This window comes from Panthera leo, chromosome B4 (assembly GCF_018350215.1).
Source record: "Panthera leo isolate Ple1 chromosome B4, P.leo_Ple1_pat1.1, whole genome shotgun sequence".
Lineage (NCBI taxonomy): Eukaryota > Metazoa > Chordata > Mammalia > Carnivora > Felidae > Panthera > Panthera leo.
In genome coordinates, this window is record NC_056685.1 from 15,254,285 (window position 1) to 15,275,450 (window position 21,166).

General features: G+C 44.6%; 1 protein-coding gene across 3 annotated transcripts in view; it reads right to left on the bottom strand.

Moving 5' to 3' along the window:
* RSU1 (Ras suppressor protein 1) overlaps positions 1-21,166 on the bottom strand; it is a 200,902-nt gene that overhangs the window by 125,289 nt on the left and 54,447 nt on the right. For all 3 annotated transcript variants that reach the window (XM_042945002.1, XM_042945001.1, XM_042945003.1), the window contains 4 exons: positions 18,015-18,135; positions 10,575-10,693; positions 8,867-8,949; positions 8,482-8,596 (listed from right to left, as the gene is read on the bottom strand). In XM_042945002.1, coding sequence (XP_042800936.1) covers positions 8,482-8,596; positions 8,867-8,949; positions 10,575-10,693; positions 18,015-18,135 — 438 coding nt within the window. The remainder of the gene's footprint in view (positions 1-8,481; positions 8,597-8,866; positions 8,950-10,574; positions 10,694-18,014; positions 18,136-21,166) is intronic.

The following is a 21,166-nucleotide window of genomic DNA, read 5'->3' on the forward strand; positions in this document are numbered from 1 at the left end:
AAAATGTAAGAGGATGTAACATAATTCAAACCAAAAGTCAAAGTTTGGTGAAGATTCTCTATGCCTCACGCTTTATTTTTCAAAGAATAAAATTAAGGCCTATGTTTGGAATCACTGTTATCTGTCATTTAATGATAAATGATGTTCTTCTAATTGGTTCAATACTGATACATGTACAGATATACTATTTAGAGGAATACTTTTGTTTTTGAGGGGGAGGGTTCTTTTAGCTCCTTAAAAAAATTTTTTTTTTTTGAGTATAGTTGGCACACATTTCATCAAGTTTCAGGTGTACAACATAGTGATTCAACATCTCTCAATGTGAACGCTTTGTTCACCCCAAGTATAGCTACCATCTGGTACCACACAACACTATTACAATATCGTCCATCCCGTAACTGGAATCCTGTATCTCCCACCCCCCTTCACCTATTTTGCCCAGCCCCCCACTCCCCTCTGGCAACCATCAGTTTATTCTGTGTATTTATAGGTCTCATTCTCCTCCTTGTTTTGTTTTTCAGATTCCATGTAGGAGTGAAGTCATACGGTCTGTGTCTTTCTAGGACTTATTTCACTTAGCATAATACCCTCTAGGTCCATCCATGTTGTAAGAGATGGCATGATTTCAGCTGTTTTTATGGCTGTATAATATCCCACTGTACACGTCTACCACATCTTCTTTCGACAAACGCTCGTTTTTGAAGTCGACAGACCTGAACTAAAAATCTGGCTCTGTCAGTAACAAGCTGTGTCAGTAATGGAGCTTAGGGCACGTCACAAGCTCCCTGTACACTTTGGTTTTGCCACCTTCAAAAAGTGACCCAAGAACTTTCCTTGCCTACAGTACAGAACCGAGATTAAAGGCTATGGAACCGTTTTGTAAATTACGACATTTTGTGTAAAACTCAGGTTTTTATGTAATTCCATCAAGCCTAAAAGCAACTTCAAAGAAGTGTTTATGATCAACTGCCAAATTCAATTTTGTACAAGCAGCACAGTTTATAACTCCATGAAGTAAGTACGTGCCACTCACTACACTACGAAGCTAACTTACCATGACATCTGGCAACCATTTCACAGACTAACAATTACCTCTTGGGAGGTGCGTGTCTGTTAGCATCCGCTCCAGAGAGACCTTTCCCCTACAAAATGCTGCATTTTTACATTTTCCTGAGTCCTAGAACAGACGTAAAGCAAAAGCAGTAAATGGTCCTACCCTTTGATAACCTGGGGTAGTTACCACCGACTGGGGACAGGAGTTCCACCTTCCAGGGTACTTTGTGAAACTATAAGTTTGTTATTACAGAGGGCACCTAGGTGACTCCGTCGGTTGGGCATCCGACTCTTAATTTCGGCTCAGGTCCCAATCTCACGGTTCATGGGTTCGAGCCCCGCACTGGGCTCTGTGCTGGCAGTGTGGAGCCTGCTTGGGATTTTGTCTGTCTGTCTGTCTCTGTCTCTCTGTCCCTACCCCCCTTGCTCTGTATCTCTCTCTCTCAAAAAGAAATAAACTTAAAAAAAAATTTTGTTATTACAATTGTGACCATGGAATTGAAAGGACGCCAGTGCCAGGACTGTCCCACACCAAGTGTCTGTCATGTGGAGCCTCTCCACGGGACCTACACTCTCCTCTATGCACAGCACCCCCGCATGCCTCTCCCCACACCTACTGTGCTTCTCCTCGGCTTCCACGCCAGCTGATGCACAGCCATTCTTCCACCCACAGGATAAACCAGCCCATCACAGGGTGCCACGGGGAATCTGGATTTTTGACCTTCTCGGTCATTCTTCCTCTCCGGGTGCTCTGCGGTAAGTGCTTCTCCCTGTCAAAAGGGTGGGACTCGGGCAACCCCTATGGTTAGACTGCGTGAGAGGAGCCCAGGCTTCAGAAAACCAGCCTATAGAGAGTGAAAACTCTACAGTATGAAATCCAGCGTCTGTACACGTACACACACACACACACACACACACACACACACACGCACATCTGTGTGCCTGTATTCGTTTACCTAAGGTTTCCTGGGAAGTCGTCCTTACTCCTGGCAAGTGGCTAAATTCTCCAGATGGATTATTCTCTGATGCTCAGGACAGCACTATGAGGTGGGACCACTCTTACCCCCATTCTACACGAGGCGCAGAAAGTAAAGTAATTTGTCCAAAGTCATAGAGCATTGAACCCAAGCCTGGTGATGAAGAGGTAAGTGTCCACATTCTACTGTACACATTAAAACATGTGTTGTTGGTTTTTTAGACTTCTGGGTTAAGATAATTGGGAAACAACTGACAGAGTGAAAATAATGCAAAAGACAATGAACAAGACACAGCCTGGGACTTGACTGACCAAAAAGAAAACTGCATTTCCTTCTTGCCTGCCTCAGTAGAGTATTTTTCTTTAGCTTCTCAACACCATAAAGAAAAGGATTAAGAGGTGTAATACAAAAGAGTTTAGACAGGTCTATACCCTCTTTCTTAATTCTGTTCCTTCTACAGAACTATAATTGGAGAAAAATTCCCAATTCCTGACATCACTTACTCTTTGAGTGGAATTAATATTTGTCTCTACTCTTCACAAATATGCTAGAAAGAATACATATACTTCTCCTATTTCTGTAATAAAAAATACTATTGCTTCCTGACCTACAAAGTAGGACGCCAGGCCAGCCAGCCCCAGGTGTATGTGGCACTGCACACGTCCCTCCTACAGGCGGCTTAAATTGGTGTAGACAAGGTTCCAACATCTAAAACACTTTGCTCTGCTGCATACCCACTGGCCAAGGCCATTTCCTTCTCTAACGGCAATTATCTGGGTGACAGATATGGGAGAAGAGGTCCCAGGACTGTCTAGGGGCCAAGAAACCAGAAACGACTCCAGCAAGAGCAAGTAACTGAACCCTGGACAACCGAGTGGAGACCATGCAAAAACCTGTAAGTCACATCCTCAGTTCACAAGACAACAGCGGTCTCGGGCGAGAGAGGAAATGCCAGAGCAGAGCAGAGGACCGCCGCTCAGAGAGCAGCTCCAGGAGGCTGTCCACTCTGGCGCTCTGTCTGTTCTGAGGACTGCTCGGGGCGTCCGTCTTTCCTTCCTCCCTACCGATGCAGGCCTTTCCTCCACTCCGCTCACTCATTCTGCCACTAATTAAAACCGGGTGAAACTTCATTCACTCACATCGCTGCTTTACTTTGAAGAGATTGGCTAAAGGACGGGTCCTGAAGAGACATTCGGATTCAGGCAGGCTCCGGACAAGATTTCGACTGTGTCTGTTTCATGCTTTCACTGGCAGAATTAACTGCACATGTCCGGAAAAACATTTTTCCTCTGAAGCACAGCATCCCCACTGCACCAGCACGAGGGAGTCATCGTGGAGCCAATCAGGGGAAGCCACAGTCCCCAACCTGGCCAGATACCTGCCTGGGAGTGAGCCAGACAAATCCCTCTGGCTTTAGGGTCTAGGAACCACAGTGCTCCCAGGCTCTATCTTCTACAGTCACACCCGGGGGGTCTCGTCCACTCGGTGGCATTACATCTATGTTCGTAACGCCCCAAATCATCTATTAGCCCAGACCTCACTTCCAACTTCAGATCGCCCTACCCAGCTGCCCTCTCAATTAGACATCCAAAAAGGCATCTCGATCTTAACACACCCACAACTCGGCTAATCACTAGCTCCGCTCCTCCCCATGTCTCCCCACCCACCCTTCCTGTTCTCTCTCCCATCCTTTTAGCTCCCGGGGTCTGAAACCTCCACTCTCCCCCTCACCCAGGTCATCACCAATTCCTGTTCGATCTGCCTTTGAAACAGACCCAGAAGCTGACCATTATCACCATCTGGATGAACGCAGCTGCATGCCTTCTGGAGGCTTCGGAGGAAAACACACTGCCTTGCTTTCTTCAGCTTCCAGAAGCTACCCGCATTCCCTGGCTTAAGGCCCCCTCCACGACAATCCAACCTCTTGGTTCTGTCATCACACCTTCGACTACTGACTACTGTCTCTGACCCTGCTGCCTTCGTCTTCTAAAACTCAGGTGATTATACCGGGCTCACCTTCGTAATCCAGGATAATCTCTCCATCTCAAGATTCTACATCACACTGGCAAAGTCCTTTAGCCATGTGAGGTGACAAATGCCCGGAGACGGGGGGCATCTTTGGGGACCATTATGCAGGCAGCCACGACACCTCAGAGAAAAAGCCAAAATCCTTAACAATGCCCACAAATTCTCATGGGATCTAGTCCCCACTTCCTAACTGGGCTCCCCTCTCCCCACCCTCCCCTTGGGAGTGCTAGGGACTCATGCATTTGAAGTGTATTATATGCGTCCCTGCTATTCCTCAACACACAACTCATCTCAGGACGTTGGCACTTCCTGTTCCCACTGCCAGGAAAGTCCCCTCCCTTGTTCAGGTCTCTGCTTAAATGACACCAACTTATAGGCAAACCGTTCCCTGTTGACTCTGGTCAACAGAGTAATATTGCCCCCACCACAATCTAGACACTCCCTTCCATGCTTATTTTTTTCACAGAGTACTTACTATCTAATATGGTGTCCATCTATCCACTCATCCACCTTCCCCCAGTGCAGGATCTGTCCCTTGTCCTATCTCCAAGAAACAAGCATGAAGCAGGGGCCCAATAAACAGTTGAGGAGTTAGCGAATTTGACTTTATTGGAAAGTCAGTTCCTTGGAGACAAGACCTGGCCTAAAGTAGGAACTTAATAAATGTCTGAATGGGTGAATGACAGACCTGATTTGTACCTAATTTGCTATATGCATATGGACCAACATGAAATCAAGTGTACTACTTTCTAGGAATCAGACACAGCAGGTAAAGTAACTTATTCAGGGATTTCCAACAAAAGGAAAGTAATAGAAAAACAGAAAAAACTCCAGCCAAACTCCTGACTTTATTTTGCCGTGTCCATGAACATTCTTAGACCTGACAAGTCAGAACACATCTGGATTCCACTGCTTGGTTCAAAGACGCTTACCAATAAGGCTTCAAGTTGTTAAACTCCAAATTTATTTTTATTTTCTTTAACGTTTATTTATTTTCAGACAAACAGCGTGAGTGGGAGAGGGGTAGAGAGAAGGAGAGAGAGAAAATCCTAAGCAGGCTCCACACTGTCAGCACAGAGCCTGATGTGGGGCCTGAATTCACAAAACCATGACATCGTGACCTGAGCTGAAACCAAGAGCTGGACACTTAACCAGCTGAGCCACCCAGGCGCCCCACCTCCCAATTTATTTTTAAAGGAAATTTCACAGAAATCTCAAAAGCATTTGCCTTGCTTATGCCGATATGTATAATACGAACATACAGGGGAGAGAGCATCATCCACACTTGAGGGTGCACCCAGAAGTAAGCCCGTAGCCAGTGGGTGCTGTCGGGACAGATATAATGCACTTCAAGCGCATCAGTCCCTAGTGCTGCTCATTAGCTAGGCCAGGGCGACTCCAGACGACCATCTTAGCTACTGTGGACAAGCCAAACCAAAGACATTTCTGCTGTGGCTGTATGTCTATGGGGACAGGGTCGGGTGGACCCAGGGACCATGCACTTTGGAGGGTCTAGCAGAAGAGCACTGTTTTACAGAGGCCGTCTCATCTGCACTCTGCAGGGTATTACAACCTGCTGCTTACACCCCCACCCCCCTCCCCATGCTGGCCATCCAACCGCCAGAGGAGAGCAGCTTTTCTCCTGCCACTAGGGGGAGTGAGCGGGTGCTGCACTTTCTGGGAATCCTTTTGCCGGCTGGAATGGAAACGAGAACACCACAGTGGGGAGGAATACTGACCTGGAGGACAGCCTGACACGATGCCAATCAAGCCTCTGTGACTCGTTAGCTGTGCCCCTACAGACAGTGCTAAGCTTCAGTGTTCTTACCTCTCAAAAGTCCGCTGACAAGTCTTAGGACAATTACAGGAGCTAGGGCAGGAAAAGCACTTGTCACAGCACCCTAATACGTACTATTATAATAATTATCATTACATTACTATGTATTAGATTATTCTTGACTCAAAAAAAAAAAAAAACCCACCATTTAAAAATAAAGAATACATCTGTCTTCATCTCTAGTTTCGACCTCTAACAGAAACTCCCAGGGGGTCATGATTTATTTCCAGCTAAGTACTTGCCTGTCATTAGGGAAATCTGCCACGAGGCAGATGTTGGGATTAAGCTTTCCTAGGTATGGCTTGAAAAACAGTCATTTAGTGACTTTCTCCTCAACTGTACTCTTGAGTAAAATATAAATATATATATATACACACACACATTAATAAATTATATATAATAATAAAAATTAATATATATATATATAATTTGTTACTGGAGAGCTTAACAGAAATGTTAGATAAGTAGGACTAGATTTTAAGCAAGATATTTAAATGGATAAGCAATATGATTTAAGATTTCAAAATATGTAAGGACATAGGTGTTCACTTGGGTTTATCTTCCTAACAAAGTATTACCTGATAGAAATCACTGATCAATGCCCTCACTCGCTTCTCTGCTTGAAAAATGAAATAAAATAACAAAACACACTTCAAAAGAAAGGAAGGAAGGAAGGAAGGAAGGAAGAAAGAACAGTTTCTCCTAATCACACTGCCCAAGAACGCACGCCAGAAGCATGGAGGGAGCTTTTCCAAATGGCACGAGAACTCGTCTCCTGCAGGGGGATTTTGATTCACCAGGTCGGAGAAGAAGCAGGTATGTGTATTCTGCCAAAGCCCCCCAGGTATCACTAATGCTACCACCCCTGGTCAACAGTCACGGTACAAACCCTTTCTTCTGACAAGGAGTTTTTCGCCTTAAAAACGTTCGCAACGATCTTTCCTTGGTCCCGCAGCCTGCTCCTAAGTGACGCATGACAACTTGTAACTGTGAGGAGAACGTGCTGAGCTACTTCTCAGCCCTTCAAATTGGCGCAAGTTCCTAAAGACCTTTTACAACGACAAAGTTGACCAAGGAGATGGGGCAAGTGGTGCTGAAACTTTCCATCGTTCCATGAAACCACGGGAATGCTTTTCCTTCACACCAGCGCTGCCCAACAGAACACCCTGTGATGAAAACGTTCTGTACCTGGGTTTTCCCCGGGGGTAGCCACGAGCCGTACATGGATACTGAGCACTGGAAATGTGGCTTGTGGCTTCCACGAGGGGAGCATGGCTCTGGGCAGACGTCAAACTCTGCCTCCGCATGGCCTTCCCAGCACCTTGCCAGGTGAGTCCTCATTTCATTAACTCATTCAGTACCCATTCCTCAAGCACCAACCTGAAGCCTAGAGCATGGCAGGCACGGGGCATCCAGCAGGGAGGGAATATAAAACCCCACCCCGCTCTCATGGAGCTTTCGTTCCAAGTGGCAACCCCTGGCCTCTTTCAAACGGCCAGGTTCACTTGAGGTACTTGCTCAAAAAACTCTGGGTTAAATGTGGGTTTGTTTTTGTGTTTTTTTTCTTCAAATTACGGGAATCTGGAGCAGAAAAGCAAATATTCACAGTTTGAGGAACAATGCAGTTCAATGGGTTGAAGGAGTGAGAGAACACGGAGGGTCTGCACGAGAGAAGAGAAGTAAACTCATGAAACCTTTCCAGAAGGGCAGAATACGTCGGCAACAGAGTAACAGGTTTGAACGTGATTTCCGAGGGACGTCATAAGCCCACCCTGGGCCATGTGAATGAGCAGGCAGAGGACTAAGATTCATCTGCCACAGAAGCAGGACCAGGGAATTCTCAGCTGGAACATATTTTGCAATTCCCATGGAAGTGGAGTCAGGCTAGAACCAAATGCACGATGGCAAAAGGTATCTTCACACAGCCGTAACAAATACTTTATGTGGCAAAAGTTTTCAAGGGATTAAAACTACAAACTAAGAGAGTAAAAAAAAAAAAATAATAATAAGAGTGGTGGGTTGATTAAAAAGTCGTTGGGGTGCCCAGGAGGTTCAGTTGATTAAGCACCCGACTTTGGCTCAGGTCATGATCTCACAGCTCGTGGGTTCGAGCCGCGCATCGGGCTCTGGGCTGACAGCTCAGAGCCTGGAGCCTGCTTCCGATTCTGTGTCTCCCTCTCTCTCTGCCCCACCCGTTTGCATGCCCTCTCTCAAAAAATGAATAAATGTAAATAAATAAATAAATAAATAAATAATTGTTAAAGAAATCATCAGCCAGCAAAGGAGGAGACACAGACAAGACCGCTACGACTACTCTAGGGCTGTTTCCCCGACCCCGTGCCCGGGCCGAGCTGGGTTATTCTTCATCAGCAGTTTCTCTGGGTGCTCGGGCTGCCGAACACAGCAGCACGCCAGGTCAAACCCTTAACAGCTGAACCCTGGTCAAGGACAAATGCTTCTAGAAATGATCAGAAGGAGCACCTCGGAGGAGGGTGCTTGCCAAGAGGAGAGAGCGTTGCTCAGAACTGCCGCACTGGGATCACTGATATTAATGAAACCCCGAACTGACATCATCAGCAACCTTACCTAGTTCTGGGGGCAGAACGGTCAGGCGGTTCCCCTGAATGTGGAGTTCCTTAAGCTGAGTAAGCTCTCCGATTTCTTTAGGCAGCGAGATCAGGTCGTTATCCCTAAGGCTGAGCTAAATATAAGAAAACAAGGGGTTGTCAAAACAGTTTTCACGTAAAGAGGCGCTCAACAGAAACTCTCGTCCTTTCCATGCCCTCTCTTCTTTGAAGGCTCAATGCTTTCAATTTATTTACAAGTGCCTACAGATGAACAACAAACAGTATCGGGAGTGGTGGCTGATTCCTACACAACAAACCTCACCCTGCTCAAATTGACTTGATTCTACTCCTACAAGGGCTGCAGAAGTGAATTGATTTTCCAAGAATTTAGATAAATTACTTACTATCTGCAACTTTGTGAGCTTCCCGATATCTGGCGGCAGGATTTCAAAATCGTTGTCACTTAGATAGAGTGCGCGCAGGGTGGCTGCGAATTAAACAGCGATATATAAACAGGGTGGCATGAAATCCAACCATTTGAGGTCTGATCAATACAAGGGAGTCAGCTTTGATTAATAACCCCGGCTCGGTGAAAAGCCTGTGACACACCTAGGGCTCCCAATAATAAGAAGCAGGTCAAACTTAGATTTACTGGCTTATTGTGGGGCTGGTGTGGTCAGGAAAACATCTATATCCAAGAGGACTGACACAATTAGCAACCGTGGGCATCGGCAGTTTCTGGCACAGGGTTTCAAGACGCTTTCAGGAAAGAGAGCGACTTTTCTTCTATCATTTCCGATTCACATTTATGCTTTGCGTCCGTATGTGTAACAAAGAAAACCACTGTGACATTGGTGTCAACGCTTCAGGCAAAAAGGTTCTGTCGTGTAAATGCAACTATGTTAAAAATAAATAACTAAAAGGCTTTCCGGTGATGAAGGCCATAATCACAGTTCATTGTTTAATAATCGGGCTAATTATTATTAATTGTTTCTCTAGCCTTAACCACAAAAAATAAATGAGAATGAGAAATAAATGAGGACAAAGGAGCTAACATGACGACATGGGAATTCACAAATAGAGAAACCCTAACCCAGGCAGAATATCAGCGGTCAGAAGTTTGTTCACAATACTACACAGCCCCGAACTACGGAAGGAAAAAATCCTAAGGCATCTTTTTTATCGCTGACCAAAAAGGAGAAGTATAATCAGAGGTCTGTTTTGTTTGCTTACAGGTATTCAATTACACTCAAATGTTTTAAAATTCGACAGAACTCTGTGTTAATATACACAACAAAATCTCCTTCATGGCCCATGAAAATATTTTAGAATTGGCTTCATCATGTGCTTGGGAAAATCTGGGGGAGAGAATATGCATAAGGTTATAAATGAAGTTTTGGAGACCAGCTCAGAAAATTCAGAATCTCTGGATGCCATACGTGTCACTATTTGGAGAAGCAGAACACTCATTTAAGGAAAGCAAATCTTTCCTAAATATTTTGTGAGTTCTCAGAAAAATCAGTTTTCCCTCATTCTTACGGGTATCTGCAGCAAGAAATCTGCTTGCAAAGAATACAGTCGAAAAGATAAAGTGTGTTTATCTATGACAATTTCTTGACGTTTGATTGTATTCTATAGATGAAACAGACCACATCATTGACAGTATTTTTTAGGAGGCTTAAAAAGTTGTCAGTAGCTTACTAATGCATATTTTTATATATAATTGGTTGAAATATCTTTGGGGAAATAGCTTACAAAGAGTTAATTGCAACATGGGAGAACACATACATTATTATTATTTTTTTGCATGCTCTTTAAGAAGGAAGTCAAGTTCTTTAGCTAAATGTGAGACTCGATCTCATTTAGGTACATAATCTCTATCTGGAAGTTAATATGACATTACTAAGTCCACTTGAGCTCAATGGTGTCAGCTAACTATATATCAAACATACATACTGCTGAGCTATGAAGGAATATTCAAAAGAAATGTGCGAAGAAAAAAATATATACGTCCAATAATTTCTCTTGGAGTTTGGGCCCTGGCAAATAAATTTCACTTTCAGAACGCAAAGTACCATTTTAAGGAGATTTATAGAATTAAAAGTTTCTTACTAAGGTAGAAGAAGTTTCCGGGAAGAGAGTTTTCATTCAAGTTGTTGTAAGTCAAATCAAGGACCTCAAGAGCTGGGAGAGAGCCAAATCCTCGAGGCAAAGTGTTCAGTCTGTTCATGCTGTGGTTGGGGAAAAAAAAAAACCCAAGACGTCACACACAAAACGTTTATGTTCAGACATCACCTCTGTGTCACAGGCCGAAGAGCCGTGTGTAAGAGACTGAAAACTCAGAAGAGGCCATAATTCTGCAATCACTTTATGTTCTTTTAACCAACACAGTAATTATAGTTAGAGAGCCTCTATGCTCATTAAACATCTGAAAATGTCTCATCATTTTCTGCAAGGAAGCTCAGTCCCTGTGTTACACAGAAACTTCAATCATCACAAAGTATCTGTCCATCCAGAGAAAAACTGCCTCACGGATGTGGCAATAATAATTCCTCAAAAGATACAGATTAAGCTTTGTCGTTTTTAGACATTTGCTTTATTTCATTTATTCCAATGGAAGAAAAAAAAATCACTTTCTTGTTATGCAATTACTAACATTCAAAACGATCTCCAATTACAACAGTGGTTGCCAGGGGCTGAAGGAGGGAGAAATGGGGAGTTGTTGTTTAATGGGTATAGAGTTTTGCCTGATGAGTAACTTCTCGAGGTTGGTGCACAAGAACGTGAATATACTTAACGCTACAGAGTCATAGACTTAACAATGGTTAAGATGGTAAATCTTATGTGTATTTCTTCATAATTGAAAACTAATATATATATATGTACGTATTTCCACTGAAATCTAAAGTAAATATCTTTTATTATTTTCTTTAAGACCCTTACTTTTCTTAATGTGGTTCCCTTTGAGCATACTTAAAAGAGGATTTAAAAAAAAATTTTTAATATTTACTTTTGAGAGAGAGAGAGACAGAGCATGAGCAGGGGAGGGGAAGAGAGAGAGGGAGACACAGAATCCAAAGCAGGTTGCAGGCTCCAAGCTGTCAGCACAGAGCCCAACACAGGGCTTGAACCCACGAACCATAAGATCATGACCTGAGCCGAAGTTGGACACTTAACCAACTGAGCCACCCAGGCACACCCCAAAATTTTTTTAGTCTAATATAAGATTAAAGGTAGGAGGACTGAAGGGTAGGAGGAACTGTGACATTAAAATGCTTCGATTGGGGCACCTGGGTGGCTTGGTCGGTTAAGCGTCCGACTTCGGCTCAGGTCATGATCTCACGGTCCGTGAGTTCGAGCCCCGCGTCGGGCTCTGTGCTGACAGCTCAGAGCCTGGAGCCTGTTTCAGATTCTGTGTCTCCCTCTCTCTCTGACCCTCCCCCGTTCATGCTCTGTCTCTCTCTGTCTGAAAAATAAACGTTAAAAAAAATTGTTAAAAAAAAAAATAAAATGCTTCGAGGCCTCGATCCTTCTCATACTAGATACAATCCTGTCCACAGCTGCCAATCACCCACCAACCAGGCCTCATAAGAAAAAATTGATAGCACAAGTAGAAACCGAGGTCAAAGCGATTTCTACCTTTTGGGTAGGAAAGTCACTGGTTAACTTTACACTTAATAAAAGTAACCTCCATGACCCTTTGCCGTAATGACAACAACGGATTGTTTCTACCAATTCACCGTGTGTGAAGCACATTGACATCAAGTTTCACCTTGGTCACCAGAACGATCGCGTAGTTCAGGCAGGACAGCGCTTACTATCATCTCTTTAGAGCTGACATGAATTAAGTGACAAGGACTTCTGGCTCACCTGGGGAGGGTGACAGGTATCTGGGAGCACCTAGCCCCTCCCCCCGATGCCTAGATTCCAACGCAAGGATCTGAGGAAACTGAAAGAAAAATCACCAACACTGGACAAAGCACGGAGGTGTACATTAGGTGTTTCTTTACCGCTCTAAGTTACCTCTTTTTGAAAATCACCAATAAAGTTCGTGTTTCCAAACACAGTAGACTTTGGAAAGATGAGGTGCAGGAAAGCGCCAGTCAGCCTTCCTCAGAGCAAAGAGACACCTCCCAGAAGGAGATCTCCATCTCCAGCCCAGAGTGAGCCTGAGTCTGTCCACCTGATGGACAGAGGTGGCTCTCTTTGCTAAGAGAACCAGAGGTGGTTCTGAGCCAGAGGTGGTTCTCCTTGAGACAGAAACCAATACCCCCAGGGTGTCCGGATCACTGCAGAGGCCCCCCGTGCAGTGACAGCAGTGACAGCAGGGAGCTCGCCAACCTGGCAGGCAGAAAGGAAGCCCCAACTCAAATGCTTAAGAGGGCCCGGAGGCGCTGGTGGCCACAAACAAGGAGCCGCAGGGGCGCACGTGGTCCCCAGCCATCTCCACGCCCATGCGTGGGACCGCGGCTCTGGGGGCCCCTGCGGGTGTCCGTGAGAGGTCACAGCAGGGGCAGACAGAGCTGGGTGACAGTCGGAGTCCAGCCTGGCGCCGCTAGCTGGGTGACCTTGGGGAGGTTGCTCAGCTTCTCTGAGACCCAGTTTCTTCGACGGGAACATGAGAGCAGTACTTTCCGGAAGGATCGCCAGGGGGCTGACAGCTGAGACGTCTGAAGCAGCTCGGAAGATCTGTGGCTCGCAAAGGGTCCTCGAGAAAGGAGAGTCATCACTACCACTGGTTTTCAGGAAGCCTGAGAGAAATTTTGACTCGGTTTCCAACAGGTAAGCTCACCCTGGGAGAAGACCGCTGTGGGCAGCCTGAACAGCTGAGCGGGGCTTTCCTGTCTGGGTCACCAGCTTACCCTCAGATCACCTCCAGTGTTTACACACAAAGTTGCTTACGGCGCTCATGCGTGCCATGATGGTATGAATTCTTCTGTCTGCCAGTGAACTTTGTTTCCAGTGTGTTTTGGAAAAGGGAAAGCGCCTGCACATGATGTAGAAATTTATAAAAGCAGGGGGTCGAAGGCTGGTCGGCATCTTTTTCCTTTCTCTTTTTCAAAAGCTAGGAAGGTCCTTCCTAATGCTTCCCTTCTGGAACGTTTTGACTTCCAGAGGTCCTCTTGGGCTCCTCTTGCTTCAGTAAAACCTTAGTTATTAGCTAAGGGTAATAATTCTTCTCACGTCCACGGTGACCCACTCACACACACAGCCACTCAGAACTGGACTTACTGAAAACTTCTAAGTTTCGCATGATGAGCTCCAGCATCTCATGGGGTCAAAAACCATTCCAGAAGAGTTAGCCTGTGGTGCTACTGTACTGAGATTATCCCAGAAATAATTACCAGCAAGTAGCCAATGTGGCTTTATATTCTGTAGAAAATGACCACAAAATGAACCACATTTAAACAATTAGAAACGTAATAAAACTTTATTTATTCAGAGGGCCTAAAAATCCCTTCAGGCCTTGCCATCATCAGGACAAACAGCAAATACCGTATATAACTTTGAAAGCAACTTCTGGTTGAGCGTGCTGTTCAGAATATGCATATACGTGGCCTAAATGCTGTGCTGTAGGGTCTCGTCTGTGTGTGTACAGACGCAATTTTTATTTTAACTCCAGTACAGTTAACATACGGTGTTACATCTATACATAAGTCTCGGGTGTACAATACAGTGATTCAATGCTTGCATGCGTCACCCGGTGCTCATCCCAAGTGCACTCCTTAATGCCCTTCACCTATTTCGCCCATCCCCCCACCCACCTCCCCTCTGGTAACCATCAGTTTGTTCTCTTAAGACTCTGTTTTGTGGCTGGTCTCCGTTCTTCTTTTTTCATTTGTTTTGTCTCTAAGTTCTGCATATGAGTGAAATCATATGGTGTTTGTCTTTCTCTGACTTATTTCCTTAGCAGCAGGCCTTCTAGATCCATCCATGTTGTTGCAAATGGCAAGACTTCATTGTTTTTTGTGGCTGAGAAGTACGTGTACACATACATACCACGTCATTCCTTCATCTACTGAAGGACGGCTTCTATGTTTGAGCTATTGCAAATAATGCTATTAACGCAGGGGTGCATATATCTTTTCAAATTACTGTTTTCGTATTCTTTGGGTATGAAAGTAGTACTGGGTACTAACACACAGTAGTGGGGTTACGGGATCATATGGTAGTTCTGGTTTTAATTTTTTGAGCAACCTCAAATGTTTTCCACAGTGACCGCACCAGTTTGCATTCCCACCAGCAGGGCATGAGAGTTCCTTTTTCTCCACATCCTCACCAGCAGTTGGTGTCTCTTGCGTTTTTGACTTTAGCCATTCTGCCAGAGGTGAGGGGATGTCTCATTATGGTTTTGGTTTGCATTTCTCTGATGATGAGTGATGCTGAGCATTTTTCAGGTGTTTTTTGGCCACTGAATGTCTTCTTGGGTGACAGGTCTGTGTATGTCTTCTGCCCGTTTCTTAACTGGATTATTTGGGGTTTTTTTCGTGTTGAGTTTTTTGGTGTCTCCTGTGTGTCTATTTTTATTCAGACTGCTTCCTCTAAAGAGTCCTCTCTCTAAAACTTTCCTTAAACAGGGCTATGCAGGTATAATTCTTTATGCATTTGAGAACAGAAATATCCTTTATTGAAACTCATGTTAATTCCTCTCCCAGAGAGCTAAGAATTTTTGTTCAAACTTTGACAATTCCATCTATATAGCAATGTAATTAAATACACAGAAAGTTTTACACAATGAATAAAACACCGAGAGCCAAAAATGCAAACAGCTCCAAAGACAACAGAGAGGGAACTAAGATGCATTTGACTAAAAAAAGAAAACTTTTTAACTCTGTCCTAAGGTACCTCCAACCCAACTGAACAAAACCTGAGCTCACGATGTTATTCCCACAGCTGTCCCCATCTTTATTTCTATTTCAGCTGCCCAGACAGACCCCCAGGCATCACCCATACCATCAGTGACCATCTTGTGAGTTTTAGCTCTTAAGTATTTTTCACACAAAACCCCTCTCCTGGCTGGGCATTGCCACTGCCCTAGTTCACCTGGAACACTAATTCAGCGTGCTTAGGGGTGTCCTGACCGCTTCTTACCCCAACCTCCCCTCCGCATGACCTTTCCTACAAAAATCCAATCTTTTCTCATACCTCCTGTTCTGCCTGCCGTAAAAGCTCCTCATGGTCCGCAGGATAAAATCAGAGCGCCTTTATTTGGCACCCAGGGCCACCCTGCCATTGTAGACATTTATTTGTTTATCGTTGGTTTCCCCAACTGTGACGAACGCTCCATAAAGGTTGGATGGCTACTACCTAGAACGGTGCCTGGCACATAGTTGGGAGCTCAGGAAATACTCAGGAACGAAATAGCAGACACTCGTGCTTCTTTACCTGGCCGCACCTCTTCCCTCACTGCTTCCTGCCTCACACTTTACACTCAGCAACACTGAACAACTTGCGTGGAACACGCAGTACTCTCAGCTTGTAACCATGTCATTCTTTTAAAAAAAAATTTTTTTTTAATGCTTATTTATTTTTGAGAGAGAGAGAGAGAGAGACAGGATGGGGGGGGAGGGGCACGGAGAGGGAGACACAGAATCCAAACAGGCTCCAGGCTGTCAGCACAGAGCCCGACGTGCGGCTTGAACTCCTGAACCGCGAGATCATGACATGAGCCAAATTCGGACGCTCAACCGACTGAGCCACCCAGGCGCCCCACAATCATGTCATTCTTGCAGCCTGGGATGCATTCCCTCTGCCTCTGAGTCTGAGAAATTCATTTCCATGCATCAAATTTTGGCTCAAATACTGCCCCCTATGGGAATTTTCAGACAACCTCACCTGTTGACTAACCCCCTTGGCGGTCTCTCCCACCTGCCTTCAGACAACCTCCAGCATGTCAGTGATGTGGCTGTGAACCGTCACTGCTCATTTACAGCTGGCTCCGCCCCCACACTTCAGGCCAGGGGCTGTGATTTTCACCACTGAACCCCAACACTAGAAAGGTTCCTGACACAGATGAGACACTTACATAGTCCTGAAGTAAATGAAACAAGGAAGAAAGTGATGATGACGGCGAGGGCGATGGACACAGCCAACACAACGTACTGCTTACCGCGGACCGGGTACTGTGCCTGGCACCTTATATATAAATGACTCGTTAAACCACTTAATCAAAAAATTAACAGTAAGAATGTACCTAGTTTTGTACAGCTAGTATACACATCTAGTTTTAGCTTCTTGCTTACATACAAATTAAAATCAAGACTTAATAATTCCCAAAACAAAGATATAAATGAGGGATCCTTTCTTTTCTGTTTTACCAGATGGGTACACAATCTCCATATGTGTAGGGGTAAAAGCCATCTGATTTAAGTCATATTCCCCTTTTCCTTTAAGCTCTACTTCCCCTCAGACATTAGGAAAGAGAATGCTCATGGATCTTTCTAAGATTATATCCTAAGCAGAGTGAACATCATATGAGTCTGTAACCAAACTCCCCCTAGAAAGAATATGCTCAACTAAAAATCCTTCCATGAATGAGATGTTTCTTTTTTCTTCATGATTGCTTCCTATGAAATTGATAAATACCTGGCCAGCTTCTATCACCATTCCATGTAAATCACTAGCTTAACTAAAGCATTTAATGGCTATAATTTAATGAATATGCAACTTCACACAGCGGATGAAGCATGAGTGGACAGCTTCACCTCACAGCTTTAACAATGAAGCTGGGATTCAGAAGCCCAAGTTCTGGTGTCATCTATGGAGTCTCATGGAGAGGGCTGGACCCCAGATAATGGGGTCCTCTGCCTGGCTCGGTCACTAAGCTCAGGGGCAATCAGGAAAGAGTCACTGAGGCTCTCGGAAAGGGCCTGACTTCCACTCCACAAAATGAAAACTACTGCCCATCCTACGTCCCTCATAATTGTTGAGAGGGTCAAATCCCGGCATGAGGACTTTGAAAACTGGAAAGTAACAGATGTATTATTATTATTCACTGCTACCTGGTTCTGCCACCTCAGCTGAATCGAACCTCCTCTCTTCACCTTTGTACAAAGAAAGACACAGGATTATAACCTCTCAACTACATAAAAGAATTGTAAGAATCAATGGAGCAGTGTTCGGAAATGTATCTTCCCTCCCCCCCCTCACTTCTGTGGAAGGAAGACGCTTTGTAAACGATTTCTACTTAAAACAGAGAAAAAAATCAACCACACTGCAACTGGTCTGAACAGTTAACGCTATGCAAATAAGTCCCTTTCCAGTCAATGTAACTGAAATAAAATTTTGTTAGAAACCAAATATGACAAAACACACACACACACACTCCCTTACTGCACCAACAATTAGCTTTGCAATTACTTCTCTAATAGATATGCATAACGCAGCCCACTGAAAAGACATATTAAAAGCAGTAAAACTTTTGTTAAAGTCCTACCACACAAAAAGAAATTAGAAGTCAGTAACAGACACAGTCCCTCCTGTGCTCATAGCCTGCACGCGCCCTCCCCCTCTTCCTCTTCTTCTGTTCTTTTCTCCTCCAGGGATACTCACCCCAGATTCAGGTGTTTGAGTTTTTGAAGGCTGCTGATCTGTGTGGGCAGCTCCTCAATCTGGTTATTAAAGAAGTTCAGCACTTCCAAATTCTTCAGCTCTGCTATGTTTGGCGGCACAGCTAGGGAAACAAAGATGCTGGGTGTGAATACAGGAACCTCGCTCTGCGTAAGGAACGCCAGCAACACACTGTGTTTTTCTTGCCCAGGAAAGAGAGATGAAACTCCAGTATGACCATCTGATTCACATATACACACATATTACTTTTTGTAGGTTTTTCTTAGGTTCGCAACTCACCATCGAGTAGAAATGAAAACGCTTCTTTAAAGGGCAAGAGAGAATTTCAGGCTGCCATTAATAGCCCATAGGTGAATATTCCAAAGCATAAATTCTTTTATAACTGCCATACGATGCCTCACAAGCACGACTGTTTTCTTCCTTTGGGTTTCCTTGCACCTCTACCTGAAGGGAGACCGCAAACGCCAAAGCCCTTCCTGGTTAGTGATACCTTCATCAAGGTGTTTCAATAATCTGATATCTGAAGAGCTGTTTTCTTTTTTTAAAGTTCATTTTTATTTATTTTGAAAGATAGAGTATGAGTAGGTAAGGACAGAGAGAGAGAGGAGAGAGAAAATCCCAAGCAGGCTCCCCACTGTCAGTACAGAGCCTGATGCAGGGCTCGAACTCATGAACCGTGAGATGATGACCTGAGCTGAGATCAAGAGTCGGACACTTAACTGAGTGACCCCAGGGGCCACATGAAGAGCTGTTCTCTTTACAGTGCACTAAATCACAATGTAAGTTCAACCTCAAATGATGAAATATTCAACCAACCTCTTTCATGATTTTGGTTTCTGGTCTTTATACCTTGATCGATCTCACACACACACACACACACACACACACTTTACAACAGATTAGCAACAGATCAATGCACTGTTATTACACAGAAATATGAAAAACCAACTCAGTAGCATTATATGAATACTAGCATGCAGATCAAAGGTTAAAATAAACCAATGAGGACCTAAAAGAGTCTTCCTTCCCTAGAGCATATACTTGCAAATATCAACTTGCAGGCCAAAGGCATCTTTACCTCAAAAGTACTAACTCTCCATTGGTAGCAAGGAGATCTGTAACAGATGCCCCCCATTGCTAATCCAGCCTTCCTACAAACATTTGATACAAACTGTTGGCTCGTCCACGGTTCATGTCAATTCTAACACCAAGACTACCCATGTTACCGAAACCACTGACATGGGCCTTGGGTACAGCACAGCAAAGGGTCATGTCAGTGCCTTTACTTCCCATCCCAACAACACCCTCCAGAGCGCACTCCGGAAGACTGGGAAAAACCAGGAGCACCTTTACTTAGAACCACTACAAAGGTATACATCCGATTCCAAACAGACATCTGAAATAGTTAAGGAGGGAGCCGCTGCGGGAGCTCTGGTGCATAACTCCCAGCGGAACAAGAATAAGGAGGACAGGCACACTGTTCGTTACAGTTCTGAGTCCTCAATTTCAGCTTCATAAAATGTCTAAGGTATTGATGATCTGACTTCCGTTAGAGGGAAGAAGGCTTGGTAAAGGCAAGGGAAATGCTTTCACTGGAGGAAGGGATTGTGAAGAATATGAATCAGTCTGGATTCAGACACTTGGCAGGTGGCAGCGGTCCCGATGGAAAATGCACAAGGCACAGTTACTCAAGGGGACGGTTTGGGGAGGAGATAAAAGGGTGGGTTTCCATGGGAAAATTGAGGCAGCTAGAAATTAACCTCCAGAAAGTGTACTCTTGGATACCAACATGAATGCATAGAAGCCCTACCTGTACAGTTTGGCCTTAAAAGCACATTTATAGGTGTGTGGTCGGGGAGACACTTTGCGGGGAATCAACGGCATTCACGTTGCATAAAGGATCGCAGAGAAGTTCACTCAGGTGCACCTGCTGAGTCGCTGGGTGTTGTCAGCTGACTCTTCTCTCCCCACAACGTTCAGTGTGTAAGGCACAGCTCTACTGATGACTACACCTCTGCTAGTCAGCCCTGCTCGGGGACCTCACCCTTTTCCCCTGTGCACCCTCCAGCTACCACTAAGCTTCTCTCACCGCATTCATCTGATTAGTTTGAAGAGCAATAAAGAAAGTTAGTGCAACCAGGAGAAAATGATGATCTCAATTTAGCCACAAACCAAGAATAATGCAGCCAGAATTACTGCTGCCTTCCCCAAGTTACTCTGCCAATGCAATTAAATGCTGGTCTGAAGGTATCGCCTTTTTGACAGGATGAGAGATTATTTCACTCTCCTTGCTAAATCAGTCCAATTTAAAACCACAAATTATGCTAAATGTGATTTAGGGCTTTGTTTTGTGGACACAAACAATAACCCTACATTCAATTTACTCTACTTCTCCCAGCCTTTTGTATGCATATGAATTTTGTTGTTGAGACTCCATTCAAGCTAAAAAGGGAAAAACATTACACAGCTAATATTCTCTCTCAATTACAGAATTCCCGCCACCTGGCCGTAGCAAAAATCAGAAGAAATTAACATTCAGACCTGGCTGGACAAGGAGTTGAGTATACAAGGGAAACAGCGGGCCATGTGCTGTGTGGACACAGGAGTCCTGGCTGGATTGTGACCCTTTCTAAGTTCTCTTCCACCTGGCTTTAACATTCTACGATTCTCCAAAGAGCTGGATTAAGAAAATCAACAATATGGATTTAAATAATGCAACAAATGAGGTCCTCAATTAGGAAGCTCAGTCATGTAGAACTTTGCTTATGACAGAGCACTGAGTGTCATTTTCTGTCAAAAACGGCTGCTTTGATTTTAAGACTCCAGTTGCCACGTTTGAGAGAGAGGTCCCTGACCGCTCTCAGGTGTTCCCTGGCTCCTAAATGCCACATTCTGCTTTAGTCACAGGATCAGAGGACCACTGGGAACACTCTCGGGCCAGAGTTTCCGCTGTGTTTTAGCAAGGGTGACAAAGATGTGGTCCTGCCACCCCAGGAGCTATACCCAGGGACTAGCCTCAAGTTATCTTCCGGCAGTTAACAACAATTCAGACTAACGAGCCCAGCAGGAGCCTCTTTTCCTTCAAGCCCTCCTAAATCTAGAACCTGAACGTTATTCTCATTTGACGTGAGGAG